The sequence below is a fragment of the Candoia aspera genome, chromosome 2 (assembly GCF_035149785.1).
Source record: "Candoia aspera isolate rCanAsp1 chromosome 2, rCanAsp1.hap2, whole genome shotgun sequence".
Classification (NCBI taxonomy): Eukaryota; Metazoa; Chordata; class Lepidosauria; order Squamata; family Boidae; genus Candoia; species Candoia aspera.
Genome location: NC_086154.1, coordinates 111,976,540 through 111,994,648, shown reverse-complemented (window position 1 = coordinate 111,994,648; position 18,109 = coordinate 111,976,540). Strand labels below are relative to the sequence as shown.

Below are 18,109 nucleotides of genomic sequence, written 5' to 3'. Positions count from 1 at the left end.
GTCTGGGACAGTGCCACCCCACCCAGGACATAGTTTAACCATGTGGTGGCTGAAGATGTCCTCCTAAATCTATGATCTTTTAATTTCACTGAATGACCATTGGTTCTTATATTTTGAGAGGGTGAGAAAAATTACTTGGCCACTAATCTCATACCCTCCATAACTTTGTACATGTCTCCATGGATTTGCCTTTTTAATATACTAATCCTGTCCCCCATTTGTTGTAACCCTTTCACATAAAAGAATTAACTCCAGCCCCAAGACAATTTTGGTTGCCCTTATCTGCACCTTTTCTAGCTCTTCATGCTTCTTTCTGAGCCACTGGGAATAGAACCAGGCACAGCGGTCCAACTGTGGCTGTGCAATGACAATACAGGGATTAATGTCAGCTTCAATTTCTTTCCTAATGACCTCCAATGTGGAATTTACAGATGAACTGGCAGTGACAAGAAGGAGACACAGCAAGCCTAGAGGACTCAGTGATTAGCAATCTTCCCCCTGGATCTTAGTAAGTGTTGCAGTGATTCCTCAATAATTTATGCTTTACACATTCTGAGTTTGTCATGAACTTCTCAAGCTCAGGAGTCATGTGGGGAGCACATCTACGCCTAAAAATTATAATACAGAAATGGCTCTCAACAAAGACCAACTTTGTGCAGTTTAAAACAAGCTGCAAACTCACTGCAAGATGACAGCCATCACTGTCTACATGAGGCACCCGGGGACATTCCCTCCCTCCCTCCCTCCCTTCGTTCCTTCCTTCCACATCATGACATTCACGCTTCCTCACCTCAGGGACCCCCCTTCCTCAGCTCCACCAATGACCCTGCAGCTCAAAAAAATATCATTTTAACTTTAAAAGGTTTCCTGGTAGTCTGTGCTTGTAATGATCACAATTAAGCAGGGTTTTTTTCTCCCCTAAATATATTCACTTGAAGTGTTTTCAAGGCAGATATTTCCCTTATGGAGTCACTGGCTGCTTTCAGAAGAAATCTTTTCCTTGGTTAGCTGGCACTCAGCACGCAGCAGCTGCCTGCAGTTGAAGATACAGAATTTTACCCTGAAATGGGCTCTTCATTAGGCTGCATTTTATGTAGATCATGACGGCTGTTCAGTCTGAAGTTCTCAAAAAGCAGCCAATACCTGATTCTTTTCTCTTGGCTACCTTAACTCTGCAAACTGAGGGTTTGCTCAAGCCATCTCAGAAGGCAGAAGTTGCTGATTCATCTACCATTATATGGCCTTCTTTCTGGATGACCTCAGAGATGTTCCACTGGGGTTGGAGAGGGGGAAGGCATCTTTCTCCTCCTTTCTGAGGCTTTTCAGAAGCATCTGCAGAATCCACCAGTTTTGTCAGAATGACAAAACAAATGTCACAAAGCATGTATAGAAAAGGGACAGAGCTTATATCATCATGCTCATTTCATTGTTTGCCTTGTCTTGCCCCCGCAGGGATGCCCTGTTCTGCTTAACTCAGAGGATGCCAGGGGGTTGCCCATTCATGGAAGTTGCAGCTCTTGTTCCTTTTGTGCCTGCTACTTGTGTCAAAATCTCATGTCTGAAAAGATTTTGCCCACTGCAGACGTAATCAATTGGTGCAATATTCTTGTTGTGATTATAGCATGGGGACACACATTAGCAGAGGTAACTGAGACAAAGTAAGTGGACATAATCGATTGGTGTGCAAAACTCATTGGCAGACAAAAACCTTTTGGTGGCAAAAAAAGGAACAAGAGCCTAGGTTACTTTTCCTTAGGACTGCATGGCCAGGCAGTATTGGTGTAAAAATGGGTTCTTGGACTGATAAGGATTCAAGCAACCATTGTGTACCTCATTCACAACTGCAGACTTCCCTTTTATCAGAGAAAAGAGCCACCTCTTCTCTAGTATATTATGAGGCGGTGAGAAAAAGATTCAAAATATCCCCACCTAATGTAGACATAAGCACCGTACATTAATTCCTAATTCAAAAGAGCTCAGTTGCTGAAATGGTCGGAATGTTCCTGCTTTCATCTTAATAAACTTGCTAAAGAGGACTTTGGAAGATTTGTGCTTGGAAAAAAATAACCTTCAATTCAATCAGCTACCAAAGATCCACCAGCTTCAAGGCTGTTAAAGTTCAGTTGGCTACTCTGACGTATATAAGACCAGCTTCACTTATTCGTACTCTGGTAAACCCTAGGTAAGACTACTATAATGCACTAACCCTTTGAAGCATATTGAAGACTACTGAAACTACAGTTAGTGCAGAGTGTAAGTTCTGCATTTTTAATTCAGCCTGGACATGACGATATTATGTCTGTGTTGGACCAACTGCTCCTGGCCTTCACTCCATTTCTTTGCTCAGGTTCCAAGTACTACTTTCGGCCTTATAGCATTCATGGTTTAGGACCCAGAGGTATGAAGGAACCTTTATCTTCATATGTAACTGCTTATACCTTAAGATCTTCAGCTGAGGGCCTCTGATGGAGCCTTTGCCAGCTAAGAACCAGCAGATGGCTACCAAAACAAAACAATACAACCCTGTCTCAGTGGTGGAGCTATGGAACACTCTCTACATCATGCTTCACCTGGCACCAATGTTGTGGTCTTTCGGTCTCTGACCAGAATCTTCTTTATTTCGCCGAGCTTTCTGAAACACAGTTTTAATCCTATTTGCTTCTGATTTGGGGGGACTGAGTTTGTTTGCTTATGTCTAAATGGCTTTTTTGTAGAATACCATTGAAGGTTACTGGAAAGTATACTTCTTATAAATATTAAATAAATATGATCCAGACCCTGAAAAAAGATTGGCTTTAGGATTTCAGTTTGCTTAAACATTACAGTTTCTGCCTTACTCCTGTGGCTCATCACACACTCTCTGAATTTGACATAGCTCAACATAGCTACGAAAGAGTTGAATCCAAGGTCCCCAGATTTAATCTAGTATTACCTCTAGTCCTGGACACTGGCTTTCCCTCCCTGGCAGCATTTACCTAAACTCTGCTTTCTGAAAGCAGACTTTCAGTGGCCTTAATCATGGCTTGAAACAAAGCAAAGCATCTACATTCTTGACACCTGTTTCACATTTACTCTTCCTCATTACAGAGTACAAATTATTGCAATGTTCTCTAATGCTCTGTAAATAATTATCTCAAAGTCCTCAAGCCAGTATTTTAAAAATTATTAATTTTTCTGTTGTTTTATTTACAGTTTGTATTTTTACCCACCATCATACCCACCATCATTTATATCTGCATCTTTGCTGGGGCCATACTCCAAAATGTTAATTGGTGGGATACAACAAACATTAAATGTGATTTCATTTGATTTATATGTAAAGTCATGCATTTAATAATGTTCCCCTTGGTAACAACTTTTGGTGGTTTCCAGATGCCGAAAGAGATCACATGGGGCCCCACAGCTTCAACTATATATTCTAATCCATGTCTACTTAGAGAACCACAGATGATCTTAACAATTTACTATTGTTGGAGTGATTAAAAAACTACAATTCTAAACAGATCCTAAATAGTCACTACCCATGTAGCTTAATGTGAGTGTATCTGGGAGTTTTTTGTTTAAAAAAAACTTTCTCCTAGCCTACCTGAATGTTAGTTGCCATAACTCTGTTCCCCACCTTTCCCCCTGACATACGTACAAGTTTCGTATAATCTTGACATATACTGGGGCAAGGCAGAAAGAGACAAAATATAAGCAGCTGTTATTAAGTCTGTTATGTATATTACAAGGAAAGAGTAGAAACAAGAACAAGAACAAAACAAGAACAAGAACAATATCATGGTCAGCAGGTTTCTTTAACATAAGAGCCAATATAAGATCAAATTATTTGCATTTGTCTTTGTCGTGGTAGATAAAATTCAAGCATCATCTAATGCCAGTTATATGTTAACTTTTAAAGTTGGTTCTTTTTTTCAGCATTTGCTTATTAAAAGAAAAATGTAGAACAGAGAGCATGAGTAGTAAATAGTGAGGAAGTCAGTATCACTGACAAGGTCTTCCTCTAACTGATTTCACTGCCATCTTATAAATACAAGAAGCACATGGAATATGGTTTCCTTTTCTGTCTGGCTACTGTGTTTTGCAGGTTCTAATAATATATCCTGTCTTATCAGTCCTTCCATGCACACCAACATGGCTCTTCCTCAGTGGAAATCTGAGTTTAATGCCTCTGAGTGACACAACTGGAGACAGAACTCACAATGATCAGGAGAATGAAATATATGAAGTTGTAGAAGGAATGAGCATCCATGACGAAGTACATGATATCTACCCAGCCCTCCAGGGTGATGACCTGTGATAAGGCAAAAGAAAAGGAAGCCATTGGTTAGCTCATCTGGATGGATGTAGGGCTGTGAAGGACAAGGAACTGTAGACATCTAAGAAGATATCTATGAAACTTCTAGGTCACCCACAAGATATTTTGTCTATTGAGGGTCACACTCCCTCAGATATAATCTGTTCAGTACTACTTGGCAGGCAAGGCTGAATCAAGTAGTAGAATGGGCCAGGGCCAAAGGAAGATGGAATGCCTATAAGTACCATCCCTTTCTTTCTTATTCTTTCCCCTTTTCCTTCCTTGCTTCTTTTCCTTCTTCTCCAAAGTAGCAGCCATGGGGAAGGGTCTAAACTTCTTACCCAAGGTCTAAACGGATAACTTGCAAAGGGCCACATTAAACAAGACCAAGGGATGCACTGACTAATCTATGGCTCCCAGTTGCCCACCTTTGCATTAAAAAAAACACACACACACAATGACAATAAATTGACATAATTCAGTGGAGAAGAACAGAAAACCACATGCACATTTGGTGCCCACAGAGCCTATATTTACTATAGGAAAAACAAGAATCACAGATTCTCAACTACTCAATTATTATTCGGTTCAGATTTAAGAATTAAGTTATTTATGAACAAAAACAAACACCAACTTCATTTTACTGGTTACTGCAGCTGCACAAGACCACCATTTGAGTCCTTTTGATTCACCTGAAATATTGCAATCCAGGCATATCCAATGTTATCAAAATTGATAGCTCCTTTGAAAGGGTTGTGCTCCCCGGCAGAACAGTTTGTGTAATATTGGTTCCAGTTGACACAAGAGGTGTTAGTGGTGTCATTGTAGGAATAATAGTCCAGGGTGCACTCCAGGCCTTCCTCCCTCCGGGTTGGAATACTGCGGCAATACCGCATTCCGTTTTCTCGGGGCTGTGAGCAGATGAAAGGGCTTTCATCTTCATTCTCTGTCTGATAATAGGATTCCAGTTCCACCATGTAAGGCCTGGAAGAAAGAGACACAGGGCTGCTTACAGAACCAAAATCACACCAGCCAGGGATGAAGTAAAGATGGAGTGTTGTTTTCACAATGCTAAAAGAAAGTGGGAAATCGCAGTGCTATTCTTAGAAAACAACAATATGAAACCGGAACAGAGCAAAGATGGCATTCATGGAGTCAACAGAGCCACACAAGGAACTAATGGCTCAGAGATGTTACAGGGGCCAATAGAATAATTGAGTTCAAAGCAAGCAGTCAGAGAAATTAATTGTAGATGGGAGCACTCTGATTGCCTGGAAGTGCAGTTTTTTTTAATTTCTCTAAACTACTGATGTTTAGAAGTTCAAAAATGATGTCAGATAATACACCACTCCAAGGTATCTCTTCACCACAAACAATTTGTGCCGGTTGTCATCTGAGGTAGGATATGGCACTAGATAGGATAAATGTACAGGTTCAGTTCCATATAGCAGCTGTTATTTCTTTGTGAATTATGAAAAACATACAGCACTTTAGAGGGAGGCAGAATCTAAAAACAACCCACCTTATTATTTGCATAATTACTAGAGTACGTCAGTGAGGAAAGAAAAAGTAGAAACAGTCATACCCTTAAATAAACTGGCTTGAAGTCAGGGGTGGACAACTTGCAATTTCAAACTGCTTGGCAGCCCAGGGGCCCATTTCTGCTGCTTCCCCAACTTCGTATTTCATGGAAACTGATGGGCTACATGGCCAATATAAAGCGGACTATGGTTCACCAAAGTTAATGCCATAATAAATTAATTCATCTTGAAGATGCTTTCACACTGTTATTTTAGTTAGGGGGAAAAAAGCCATGTTCCACTTTCCTAATGCACTCAGGCTCATAGAGAAATTTGCAAAGCTAAATATAGGACAAGCTTAGCCGGGTTCATTCCTGAAGAATTGCTTTGAATGCCTTTTGAAGCTTAGCCACCCCTCACCCTCCAGTCAGTTAAACTCTTCATTCAGACCATGTACAAGGAGGGCCACGTTAGTCTATTATAGCCCCAAACAGATAGTTAGGACAAATGGGAGGATCTTTGTCCAAAAAATTAATGGACATCAGGACTCAAAACAAGGAGAAAGTAATATCAGATAATATCAACCAGGGCACTCTATTGCAGACCTCAAAGTGACCATTTTATAAAAATGAGACTAACAGCATGATTGAGTGAGAGACTTCTGAACTCCCATACAGTACATGGAAAGGTTTTAGGCGATCTCAAAAGGTCTCAACAAACACGATCGATGTTTAACACATTACAATGGTTAATTGATTAGTTACTTGTAATCTGTCTCATCTTAATTTGCATCTGCATAATCAACCTGTCTTCCCCTCCCTTCCGCCTGCTTCATCCCAAGTGAAATCCTACATAGGTTAAGCCACTCTGTGCATCTGAGCAGCAGCTCAAAGAAGCTTGTGCCTTTTGATAGAATTTGTTAGTCAGAAAAGGTGCTGTCAGACTCCTCCTGATCTTTCACTCAGACCAGTAACTGCATTGGGCATGTGTGGAATTGATCAGAATTTGGTTTACTTTGTTGCCAGTTTATTTAGAGTGATTTTTACGTTATTGAAATTTAACTATCTCTTCCGAGCAAGCAAACTTAAAGGGGAGAAAATGTCCAAACATTTGAAGAAAGGTCTTACAAACTTTACTACTTTATTATCAGTTTCTGATTAAGCGGTGTTCATAACCCAAGAATTAGAGGGGCACTTGAAGAATCTTCACAAGCCTCGAATGTACGTTTCTATTCTGAAATCTGATTAGACTGTTCAGATATTAACAAGATATTCTATATATTGGGTACCCCCACATTCAGTCTTGAAAGTTATGATAACCATAACAACCCTACTGCATGACTAGCAGTTACATATAAGTAGCACTGACCCCAATGCAACATAAACATGATTGATTTTTCTGGATCAGGACCAATGTAAGTAAAACTCTGAGTTCTCCAAAAACACTACACAAATACATTTTGAATGCATAGCTATATGTGTATTAAACATTTTGTCTGTATACACAGTTTTAGCTATGTTGAGCAGGCATGACATAATATATGCAATCATAAATCAAGGGAGAGGTCTGTATTACTTCAAAGCTGGGTTTCATTATTTGGTGCCAGCATTATTAATGATTACTTATTCTTATTTTTCTTGGATTATTCTTACTCCATAGCAGGGACGAGGAACTGAATCTGCATAAGATCTGGACCCCACCCCTGTTATCTCTGGTTGAATTGTGTCAAGTCCTTTCCTGCCCCAAATCTCATCCTCTGCTGCTCTCCAGCTATCCCTCCTCCACTTAGTCAGTGGCTGGAAATTCCCCTTATTCCATTGGGAGGATAGGACACAATGGCTGTCATTGCTTTGGCTGCTGAGAGTTGCAATTCAGTAACTGATTCTCCCTCCTTGGTGTACTGTGACTGCTGATGGAGATATCTGAAAGAGGACATTTCCATCACTGCTACTGGGTAGCTGTCAGCCATGGCAACAGGACACACTCTGGAAAAAAGTGTGATGTTGCTGAGGATTTTAGATGTTCATGTTGCTTGTTATGACTTTCCTAGTACACAACTTGAGAATTTCTACTTTTGTCATAAAAGCTGGCAGATATACTCATACCGTACAGTATGTATGAGTACTGCAATACTTACGGGAACCAGTATTTTAATTCAGTGAAACCACTCAGCATGTACAAAAAACCTGTGCAAGCATACCTCATTCATACTTACAGACTGAAGTTTTCGGGTAGAAAGCAGCGGTTCCTAAGCAGCCCTGCCCAAAGCTGGACTCCAACAATACCAAAGATGAAGAAGACAAAGAAGCAGAGAAGGAGGACATTCCCCAACATAGGAAGCGTGTCCAAAAGCAGGGTAACCAGGATGCGCATACCTAAGGAAGCAAAGAAAAGCTGTGTTTTAGGGTAAGAAGTCCCACTGAGTTAGCTCATCCTGGTTCTAAGAGAAGGACATTAGATCTGATAACCATATATGCCACAGGAGTTTTCTCCAATCTGGGCTCTTCTAGATGTGTCAGGGCAGCAGTTCCCAGAGCAGGCTGGGAGTTCTGGGAGTTGCATAACTTGAAGATGTCAAGATGGAAAGGCAGAAGAAATCCCTCTGGAGTTTTTCCTCCATCCTAGTGTGTCCACAGCATATTCTAATTAAGCAACATTAGTCTAATCAGGCATGGTGATCGTAAAAGTCACAGAATCACAGTTGGTGTGGTCCTGTGGGCTCAGCAACTGATATCAGCCACTGGACACATATGGAGAGATATCACCCTAAAACAGGTAGGAAAACAACCCATCTTCCTTACCTCTTAAAAAGGAAAGTGTACAACCAGCATGGTGGAGAGTTCTGAAGTGCAGGAGCTTACCATGACTAGCCCCCCCGCCCCCTCCCAGTCAAAGACTCAAGGAAATCCAGTTACACCTCAAAATAGATGAACTCTGATAGAAGTATCCTTTTTTATATATTAAAATAAAGCTTTATTGCTGTTTCTTAAAAAAAAAAATCTTCTTACACTTGATTAATAGCTATAGTATAAAACAAAGATATCTGAAACAAGCAAACCACCAATTAATGTCATACTTAAATTTATGGAGCATGACTGCAGTTCTGTGCATTTATTGGCAGAAAACTCCACTGAATTCAACCTGTAAACCTATTGAGCTTTGACACAAATCTTTAACTAGCTGTAATGCAAGGGAACCTGACTTCGTTTTATAATGTTATTTGTTTTTGACTTTGTTTGCTTATTGCAAACATTTTGTTAACTTCTCATTCATTTTTCACTTAAGGATAGATCAATCAAGTTCAGTTTCTTCAGTTTTTAATTTTTCCACTTTTAAATCAATTCAACCTTCTCCATCAGTATCCTACCTTTTCTAGGAAGGTCTGTCTATAAATTACACATTTTGTATGCAACATTGTCTCATATTGTATTTTTAGTAAGCAGATTTCCTTAATATAAAGATTTTTCATGTACTTTAAAAAACCCATTTCACATATTTTTGTGCACACTTAATATATGCATTTCATATGAATGCAAAGTTCTGAGAAATGTAGATATTACATTCAGGTCCATATATTCATTCAGAAGATGCAGACTTGGCAAGTTCCTATCGAAATGAGAATTCATGGCATTCTGACCCATCTGTAACCAAAGCTCATTGATCATCCTGGACATTCATCAGATGACATAATCATCCCTGCTCCTAAAAGATGGTAGCATATTATTTTATGTCCTCTCTCCCATTAGACCAGAGTTTGCAGTTCAAAGGTAAGTTAGAGGCCTACAGAAGTTGCTGTACCCATGATTATGTCCAAACGCCTTGTTCTAATTATTTGGAAGCTTTGTACTATGGGTGTGTAGATTTTCAACAATTTATTTCATTCTAATTTGGCATCTTCTTCTAAGTTTTTTTTAATTTGTAGAATCCCCTTCTTCCCTTTATTGGCACTTTGTGGAATTACCATTAAACCATACAGTGTCATTTCATCATAGAGTTATTCTGGGAACACTTTGTGGTTAGTAAAGGGATCAGCACTGCTGTTAAGTTTCCAGGGCTTTCCATAGCTTAAACAAAAGCAGAACAGACACCTTCCTCACTTCAAACATTTAAGAAAAGTGCCTCCATCCCCAAATTAACCTCCAGATTTGCTTTCTTCTTGGGAAAACCATGCATCAGTGGTCTTTGCATTCAGCTCATCATGGATTCTTCTGTAGACATAGTGCCCAATCTTCTCCCTGGTGGACTTCTTTTATATGCTGACTTTACAGGCTGTCCAGTCATTAAAAGTCATACTTCAGACAGTATAAAAATGACATGGAACATTGCTCTACGCACATGACTCTCAGTCTCAGCCACCTTCAGGCCAGCACCAAAGTATAGAAAGCAGATCCAGTGCCATTAGGCTGGGCTCTTCACAAGTATGTGTGTTTGTGCAGGTATATTTCTATTTGTGTGTGTGTGTGTGTGTGTACATTACATCATGTTTTTTTCATTCTGTTTTACCCTAGTAAGGAAACTACTGTATCTGTCTGTGTACACAAACATGTATATGTGAATAAGGTCTTTCTTCCAGCTTTTCCTTCTGCATTCTGTCCAGTCTTTTAACTCAGCCACCATTGCCTGCCTACTTGCTTGGCTTCTTGTCAACATCTTGGTCCTTGAGCATTTACAGACAAAACTTCAACAGGTTCTACCTCACTGCCTATCTTTATGCTGGGAAGCTCAGTCTTCGTATTCCTACTGCCCATAAATCAGTAAGAATTATGGGGTCCTGACAAAGGAGCAGTCTTAAAAGTTCCATGCTCCCCCACCTGTGCGCTCACACAACCTCTTTATCTCCTTCTTCCGCAATACATTAACATTTCCTAACCCATCCTGATTCTATTCCATGTGCAGCAACTTTTTTTAAGATCATTTCTTTTTTCTACTTCCTCCACCCGGTAACAAAACAGCCTCTCACACACATCGCTCAATGACCTGCATTAAGTCTCTACATTTCAGACTTTTCCTCACCTTACTTCTTTGTTTTCAGGGCAGTCTCAGCTTTGCCCTGTGGGATCAAAGATCAATTACCCAGGATTTGCGAATGTATGAAGCAAATTATATCCCCCATTATGCAGAGGCAGATAAATTCAGCCATGTATCTATTCTGCTTGATAGTGTGGAGGGGGGGAATTCAGCTGTGGTTCTTGTGTCATAAAACAATAAAAGAAGCTGCAACAATAACAGGGAACATCCTGGTAGATTAAGTTTAATTTAACAAGATTAGAAAAACAAATACAGCCCAGGAACTTCCAGGTTCTGACAGATGGATCCAGGTCAGAATTTCTCATGTTGTCAAGGTAACAGACTAATTCAACCAGATGGGTCTTCTTCTGTGCTACAGAGCTTTGCACCTACATGTGCTATTAAATTCAGGGGCAGGATGAAAATTTAGAGTGCCTAAATTTTATTTAGGCACTCTGCTCAATCGGATGCATCAGATTTCAGATGCTTTGGACTTTTCAGCTAGTATGATTGCACTGACATAACTAACACAAACAACCGCTTCTTGCTTTTGTTTAGGAAAAAGAAAAAACAAAACAAAACCCTAAGGTATATGACATAGAGCAGGGGTTCTCCACTACAACAATAAATAAATTATTGTGACCTCTCAAAACGAATGATTTCATTGGGTTTAGGGTGGTGTAAGAAATAATATACAGCTTAGTAGAAGATATGTAACATTCATCGTACTTTCTTGATTTAACATTACTTTGATCAGATTGGTCATATTTAACTTACCATTTACCACCCAAAAAAGATGTCCATTTTTTAAACTGATTTTTTTAAACAGCAGGTGCATTTTGAAAATCTAGAGATTTATGACAAATGAGTGAACCTCACTAACCAGACACTTGTGCAGAGACTCAAAGGACTACAGAAGTGCTGCTACATGCCACTTTGGGAGTCACCGGCTGGCAAGAAGCCATTTGCCACCCACAGTTATACTGTGCTCGGCAGCGATTCTGACAGACCCACAAGTGAGGCATCCCTGAAGACTCACTCCAGGCTTTGCTACCTGCTTTACCCAGGTGAGCTCACTTCGAGCTTGCCCAGTCAAAGGAGGAGCAAGTTCTGACAGCACTTCCACTGTGATCAGCTAAACAAAAAACAAACAAACACAAATCTGTGATCCCTGCCAAGTTGCTCATGATCCCTCTGGGGGGGCAGGGGTAGGGGTGGAGGTGGGGGGTTAAGAACCCACAATTGGAGAATCCCTGAAATAGAAAATAGAAACTAATTTCCTAAAACTTCTGACCAGTAGTTTGCAACCAAGGTGCTATAATCAACTTTTAACTTTCGGAGATACAAAGGAGTCCAAAACACAAGCCATCATAATGCATATATTAAATCAAAAGCCTGTGGAGTTCTCTTATAGGCATGGGCATTATAGGGGTACAATACATTCAGGTTTGTTTATTTTCATTATCCACCTTCTCTCCAGCAGTTCAGGAAGGCATGCATAGCACTTGCTCTTGCAATTTTTCCCCACAACAGCAACTTTGTGAGATAGCTTGGGCTGAGACTGTATGATCAGCCCAAAGTCATCCAGCGAGGTCCTGTGGCCAAGGCTACAGTAGAACCTGTGTCTCCCCAGTCCTAATCTGACTACCCTGTTTCCGTACTGCTGGCTCTACTATCATTATTTATTATTAAATGGGTATCTGCCCTTGAAAAATATTTTTCCTAATTGAAACACTCCTCTGTGTGTGTGTGTGTGTGTGTGTGTGTGTGTGTGTGATGTTTAGCCATTCAAATCTAGAACTGGGAGTAAAATCTTCCATCGCTAAGGAAAAAGAACAAATGCTAGTAAGAGGCCGTAGGATGAACACTTAATCTATAGGCCAGGAGAAGGCGGCCAACAATTTGCAAGTCTCTCCTTTTCTTCCCCGATAAACCAATTCCCTAAAACAAATAACTGTATTCCATTCTTTTGCGTGCTATTTTGATAGGGTTAAGTGGAAAGCAAATCACGTGATCCTCTTCATTATTTCTGGAGAACCTATTCTTCCCAGAAGGTCAAAGATGAAAAGGATCACATTAAAAACAATGGCTGGGGATGAGGTAAAAAGCTGTCAGTGCATAGCTGAAGACAGGAATTAGAAGCCAGATGCAGAGAAAAACAACTGGTTCTGAAATGGATAGAATGTAATGTCCAACGATCTGTGATGTTGGAAGGAAGACCCACTGCCTTAAAGCAAGGAGCATCTGGCAACTCAAGGAAGAGGATTTGTTTATCATACTCTATAAGTTATTTCATGCTAGTGGAAGAAAGCACGCTTCCATAACTATATCCATCCATGTCCTCATACCTATATTGTGTCTAATAACGCATCCACTCTTCTCTATCACATGCCACTAATGTCTCCAGATCAAGAGAACGAATGGCAAAAGTTAAACAATCTCATTAATTGATTCATGTGGAACATATTACCAGAAAAACAGTTCAGCAAGAGAAGCAAAGCACAAGAAAGGCAAACACTTTTCAAGACAAAATACGAACTCTTCATCTGCCTGATCAATAATTCCCTCATTTTTGAGGAGATGGCTCAAATGGAGGGATAGTTCATTAAAAGAGAGCAAACTGGATTATTCATTCATAATGATCTGGCAGATACCCTGACAATTGATGTAGTGAAGAGACAGAGGGCAGCATGTTCAGTGGGATTTTGGAAAATATGTCATATGTCCAATTTGTTCTCCTGATTCCTCATTATCAGAAATAATGAACTAGTAGCAAAGGGAGGGGGGAAAAGGAGAAAAGAAATTCAACTTACTAGGAACTCTGTTAATGGCTCTCAAGGGCCGGAGTACCCTGACAGTCCGAACAGCTGAGAAACTGACATTCTGCAAGTCCAGAGAGTATTCCAGCATGCTGCAAAATATGTATACATGCATATATATATATATATGTGTATATATCATAAATAAAGGAAACATATCAGAATTCTGCAGGAAAAAAATAGATGAAACATCCAAATCAAATATATATATGGTGATATTTAAAAAATAAAATAAAACAAAACACTGTTGGATTTCTTTCCATCAAGGAACATTCCTGGAGGAATTCATTTATGAGTCATTTGAATACCAGATTAAAATTTGTGAATCAAAGCTATTCTGTAAAGTGTTCCGTCATCTTTATTTTGGTTATTCTGTAGGCAAGGAGAGAATTTTCCCAGCGTGTATTGTACTTCTCAGAATGGAGGAACTTGTCCACATAGCATAAAAACAATATAAACTAACTAAAACTTTCAGATTTGTACCTATTCAGAGGAGATCCAAGGCATACGATCTACATAAACAAGTCTCTACTTATGGGACTCTATTGGGGCAAGGTATTTGTAGAAATACGAATTATGCCATGGAGTCATTTTCACATAGCCGCTCTTTGCCGTCAGCCTGCAGCAGAGATTCTCGTGATGCAGTTCAGTGGGGCACCCTTTCACTACTCAGTTTGCATACATCTGCACTTCTGTCCAAAATTCCACTGTCCAAACCACTTAGTTTCCCTCCTTGCTTCAGATCCTTTTCCTGGCTTCTCATTCCCTTCTCCATCTGGTGTTCTGTCCTCCTCTGCAAAATGATCCACAGTTTTCCATCTTTTAGCTCTTGTTCGTGATTACTACTTCTTTCTTTCCTTGTGACCTCCTTTCCTTCCAACTCAGCCACCCACAAAACAAAAATCTCCTGCTCAATTCAACACTCCTTTCCTTTCTTCTGGCTCCAGAGAACACCCTTCCTGGATGTGCAGGTGGTACCATTTCTCTTCCTTTCCTCAGATCCATTCTCATGGTCCCCCAATGTGGGTGTCTGATGGTTCACGCCACAGTCCATGGGCTTCATTTGTCTCCATTCTTTCCACCCCTCCTCTCACTCCTGTGATTATGTGGCCCACTCCCTGTCTTAAAAGGGTATACTAAAGCTCTTCTATAAAGCTCCAAGTGCACTGATAATGCAGAATGAAATAACAATAACAATAATATCATTTATGTTTTGTAATTTCTCTGAGAGCTCCAAGCATCTCACAGGGAGGTCTTCCCTAATTTTATCCTCAAAACAAAGTCACTAGTCCAAAGACACGAATTCAATGGCTGAGTGGGGACTTAAACCTGGATCTTCACAGTACCAATCTAGCAGTTTAATCACCTTCCAGCTCCTATCATTCTTTTTCAAGCCTCTTGGAAAGCTAAGGACTGAGAACAGTGAAACTTCTGCAGCACTGTAAAGAGTGTCCTGACCTTCCAACTGTACAAACTCAAAGAAAGAAGCCACTTGGGGAGACTATTCCTTCCTTTCTCCTTCTCATTCAGTTCAGCGGCTGCCCACCTGCCTGCCTACATTAGCAACAAGCATTCAAGGATCTATAATGACTAGAATAAGCTATATATCAGAGTACATTTTAGTTGGAAAAGCTGTACAGATGTAATTGCTGATATTTTTTTCTGGTGCTCCAGTAAGGAAAATGGTTTATGAAATCATTTCTTAGGAGAACTTAAAAATTGCACATACATTTGCACAGTACTTTAGATATGATGGCGTATAATTTTTCTTACTGCCATGTAAGTGAAAATGTAATTTATGGTGCAGCCCTGAGGACCATCTGAACCACTTTCACCTTGTAGTCCTAGAATCTGTCAGAAGGCACAACTATATCTGCCTTCATATCATAATCTCCATTTTACCTCATGAAATATACCCAAAAACTCTGTGTAATTTACCATGCTTCCTCTGCTCAAGCATAGTTCCTGCTATCTAGTACGTAGTAAGGATATTTTAAAAGTTATGTGAAGATAGAGCTGTGCTATTAAATTTAATAGCAGTTCTGGACCACTGCAATGAGAAATGGATCTCACGCCAAAGACTGCCCTGAGATGGTCTGATGGTCTCTCAACAGTTCCAGCTAACAGGGCCAGGTTGATGGAAGCTGCAGTCTTCTAACATCTGAAGCACCGAAGCTGTATTCTTCTAACACCCAAATCCTGCTTTAAAAATTCAGCCAACAATGCATGCACTATTAAAGAGCATAGCTACAAACACAACTAGTAGATTAAAGCTACCATAGCTTAGTGCAAAAGTATCTGCTTAGCATAAAGAAAGCCCCATGTTTATTCTCCAGGATCTCCAAGTAGAGCTGAGAAAGGCGCCTGAAGAGCTGCTGCCAGTCAGTGTAGGCAATGCTGAACTAGATGGACCAATAGCATGACTTGGAATAATGTGGCTTCCTATGTTCCCACTTTTCTATAACAGCCCAGTAAACGTCTGTCAAGCTCCAGGAAAATCAGAATCTTTTCATGACAAGGACCTGGCACCTGTGCATGGCAGAAGGGAGGTTGAAAGGGGTTCATCAGAAAGCCACAGGACAGCCACCACTCATATTCAGGGCTCAGGGATGTCCCATTTCTATGTATTATACCATCAAGCACATACCAGTGCTTGATGAAGAACAGCAACGTATAATAAAAGAATCAAAGGAAAATCATGGCATGGCAAACATTCTGTTATAGTATTGTAGGAGGAGAACCATATTAGTCTATGGTGGCCCCAAATCAGGAGGAGTTTAGTGGCAGATTTTCTAACTAGCACATTTTATTAAAAGGGGTATGTTTTTGTGAGTACAGCTTACTTCGTCAAGTGCAATGGAGTGGCTAGACTAATGTAGAATTTAAATTAGGATGGGAAAGGTGGAAAGACAGGAAGACTGGGTGGTTATGCAGGTGTAAATTGCACATGACAGAGATCACAACTACCTTTGAGGTATTTTGCCACTTTGGGGTCTGCAACTGAGTGGCCGGGGAGGTTGAGAAGCTCCCTGTTTTGAGTCTTTATGTCAAACTTCTCTCCATTCTTTTGCACAAAGTTTGACCTGTTTGTCCTATGTAGAATCCAAAGAAGCATTACTGGCAGATTATGACATATATCATATTGGAGGAAGAGCATGTCAAGGTGGCTCTAATCTTGTGTGTAAAGTTGTTGGGGCCTGTGATGGTATAAATCTGGGGGCAAAGTAAACATCTGGGTTGTCATAGGTCTGATTCCTATGTGAACATCCTTTTATTCTTGTTACTTGTAAGAGTTCACTTTTATCAGCACAACTGAGCAAGAGATTTCTCAACTCATCGAGACTCAGGCATCAAAAGTTTTCAGATTATCTCTGAAGGTCTCAACGAACCCAATGGGTTTTTAACACATTGCAATTGTTCATTAATAAGGTATTTATTATCTGTCTCACATACAACCTGCATCTGCACAAGCATCCCACCTTCTGTCTTCCCTCTGCCCCCAGCTTCACCCCAGTTTAAATCCTGCATCAGTCTAGTCACCCTAGGCATCTGATGAAGTGTGCTGCAGCTCACAAAAGCTTAAGCCTTTTAATAAAACGTGTTAGTCAGAAAAGGTACTACCAGACTCCTCCTAATTATTTGCTTATCATAGCACATAATCTTTGAGGGAGGCAAGGGAAATACTGTTCTCCCCCCTGCCCCCGCTTTGAACATAGGCCAGAACACCAAATGCAGGAAGTTTGCAGCAAGTAAAAGCAACCCATGAGCTGTAGACTCCCTTCTTAGAGAGTCCAAAGGAAGATGTAAACTCTGCAATGATGATGACGATGTGCCTTCAATTCAGTGTTGACTCCTGGCGAATGCTGGACTAGTCCCTGCAGGGTTTTTTGGCAAGATTTCAGAACAGCACATTTGGTGTAGTGGCGAAGGCACCAGGCTAGAAACCGGGAGACCGTGAGTTCTAGTTCCCCCTTAGGCACAAAGCCAGCTGGGTCACCTTGGGTCATTCCCTCTCTCTCAACCCTAGGAAGGAGGCCATGGCAAACCATTTCTGAAATCTTGCCAAGAAAACTCTGAAAGCATCGCTAAAAAGTCGCACACAAAGGCGAATTAGAACAGTTCACTTTGTGCTGAGTGGAAGCGACTCAGTGGAAGTGAGTGGAAGTGTGTACAATAACTGCTCTAGGGAGAAGGTAAAAAGATGTGAACCCAGAAGAGGGTTTGATACCTCCACACTGATGAAAAAGTTGCCACTATAATCCTGTAACCCCCAAATCTTCCTGCAGTGGCCTCTGGCAGTTGGCAAAGCTGCCCCCCCCCAAAAGAGGGGGATATATCTCTATAGGGAGACTGAAAGGATTTGGAAGGACTGGGGTATTGGGGGACTCTTAAAAAACTCTAGTTGCAATCCCCATTCTTGATTATTTCCATACCTATTTAACATTATTTTTCAATTATTAACAGTA

The 18,109-nt window shown here is 40.4% G+C and overlaps 1 protein-coding gene across 1 annotated transcript in view; it reads right to left on the bottom strand.

Annotated features, from left to right (window-relative positions):
- The window catches only part of CACNA1G (calcium voltage-gated channel subunit alpha1 G), a 216,038-nt gene that overhangs the window by 182,746 nt on the left and 15,183 nt on the right, over window positions 1-18,109 (bottom strand). Inside the window, exons 3-6 of the mRNA XM_063293237.1 lie at window positions 13,638-13,735; window positions 8,033-8,192; window positions 4,990-5,281; window positions 4,202-4,294 (exon numbers count right to left, since the gene is read on the bottom strand). Of these exons, the coding sequence (XP_063149307.1) occupies window positions 4,202-4,294; window positions 4,990-5,281; window positions 8,033-8,192; window positions 13,638-13,735 (643 nt within the window). The remainder of the gene's footprint in view (window positions 1-4,201; window positions 4,295-4,989; window positions 5,282-8,032; window positions 8,193-13,637; window positions 13,736-18,109) is intronic.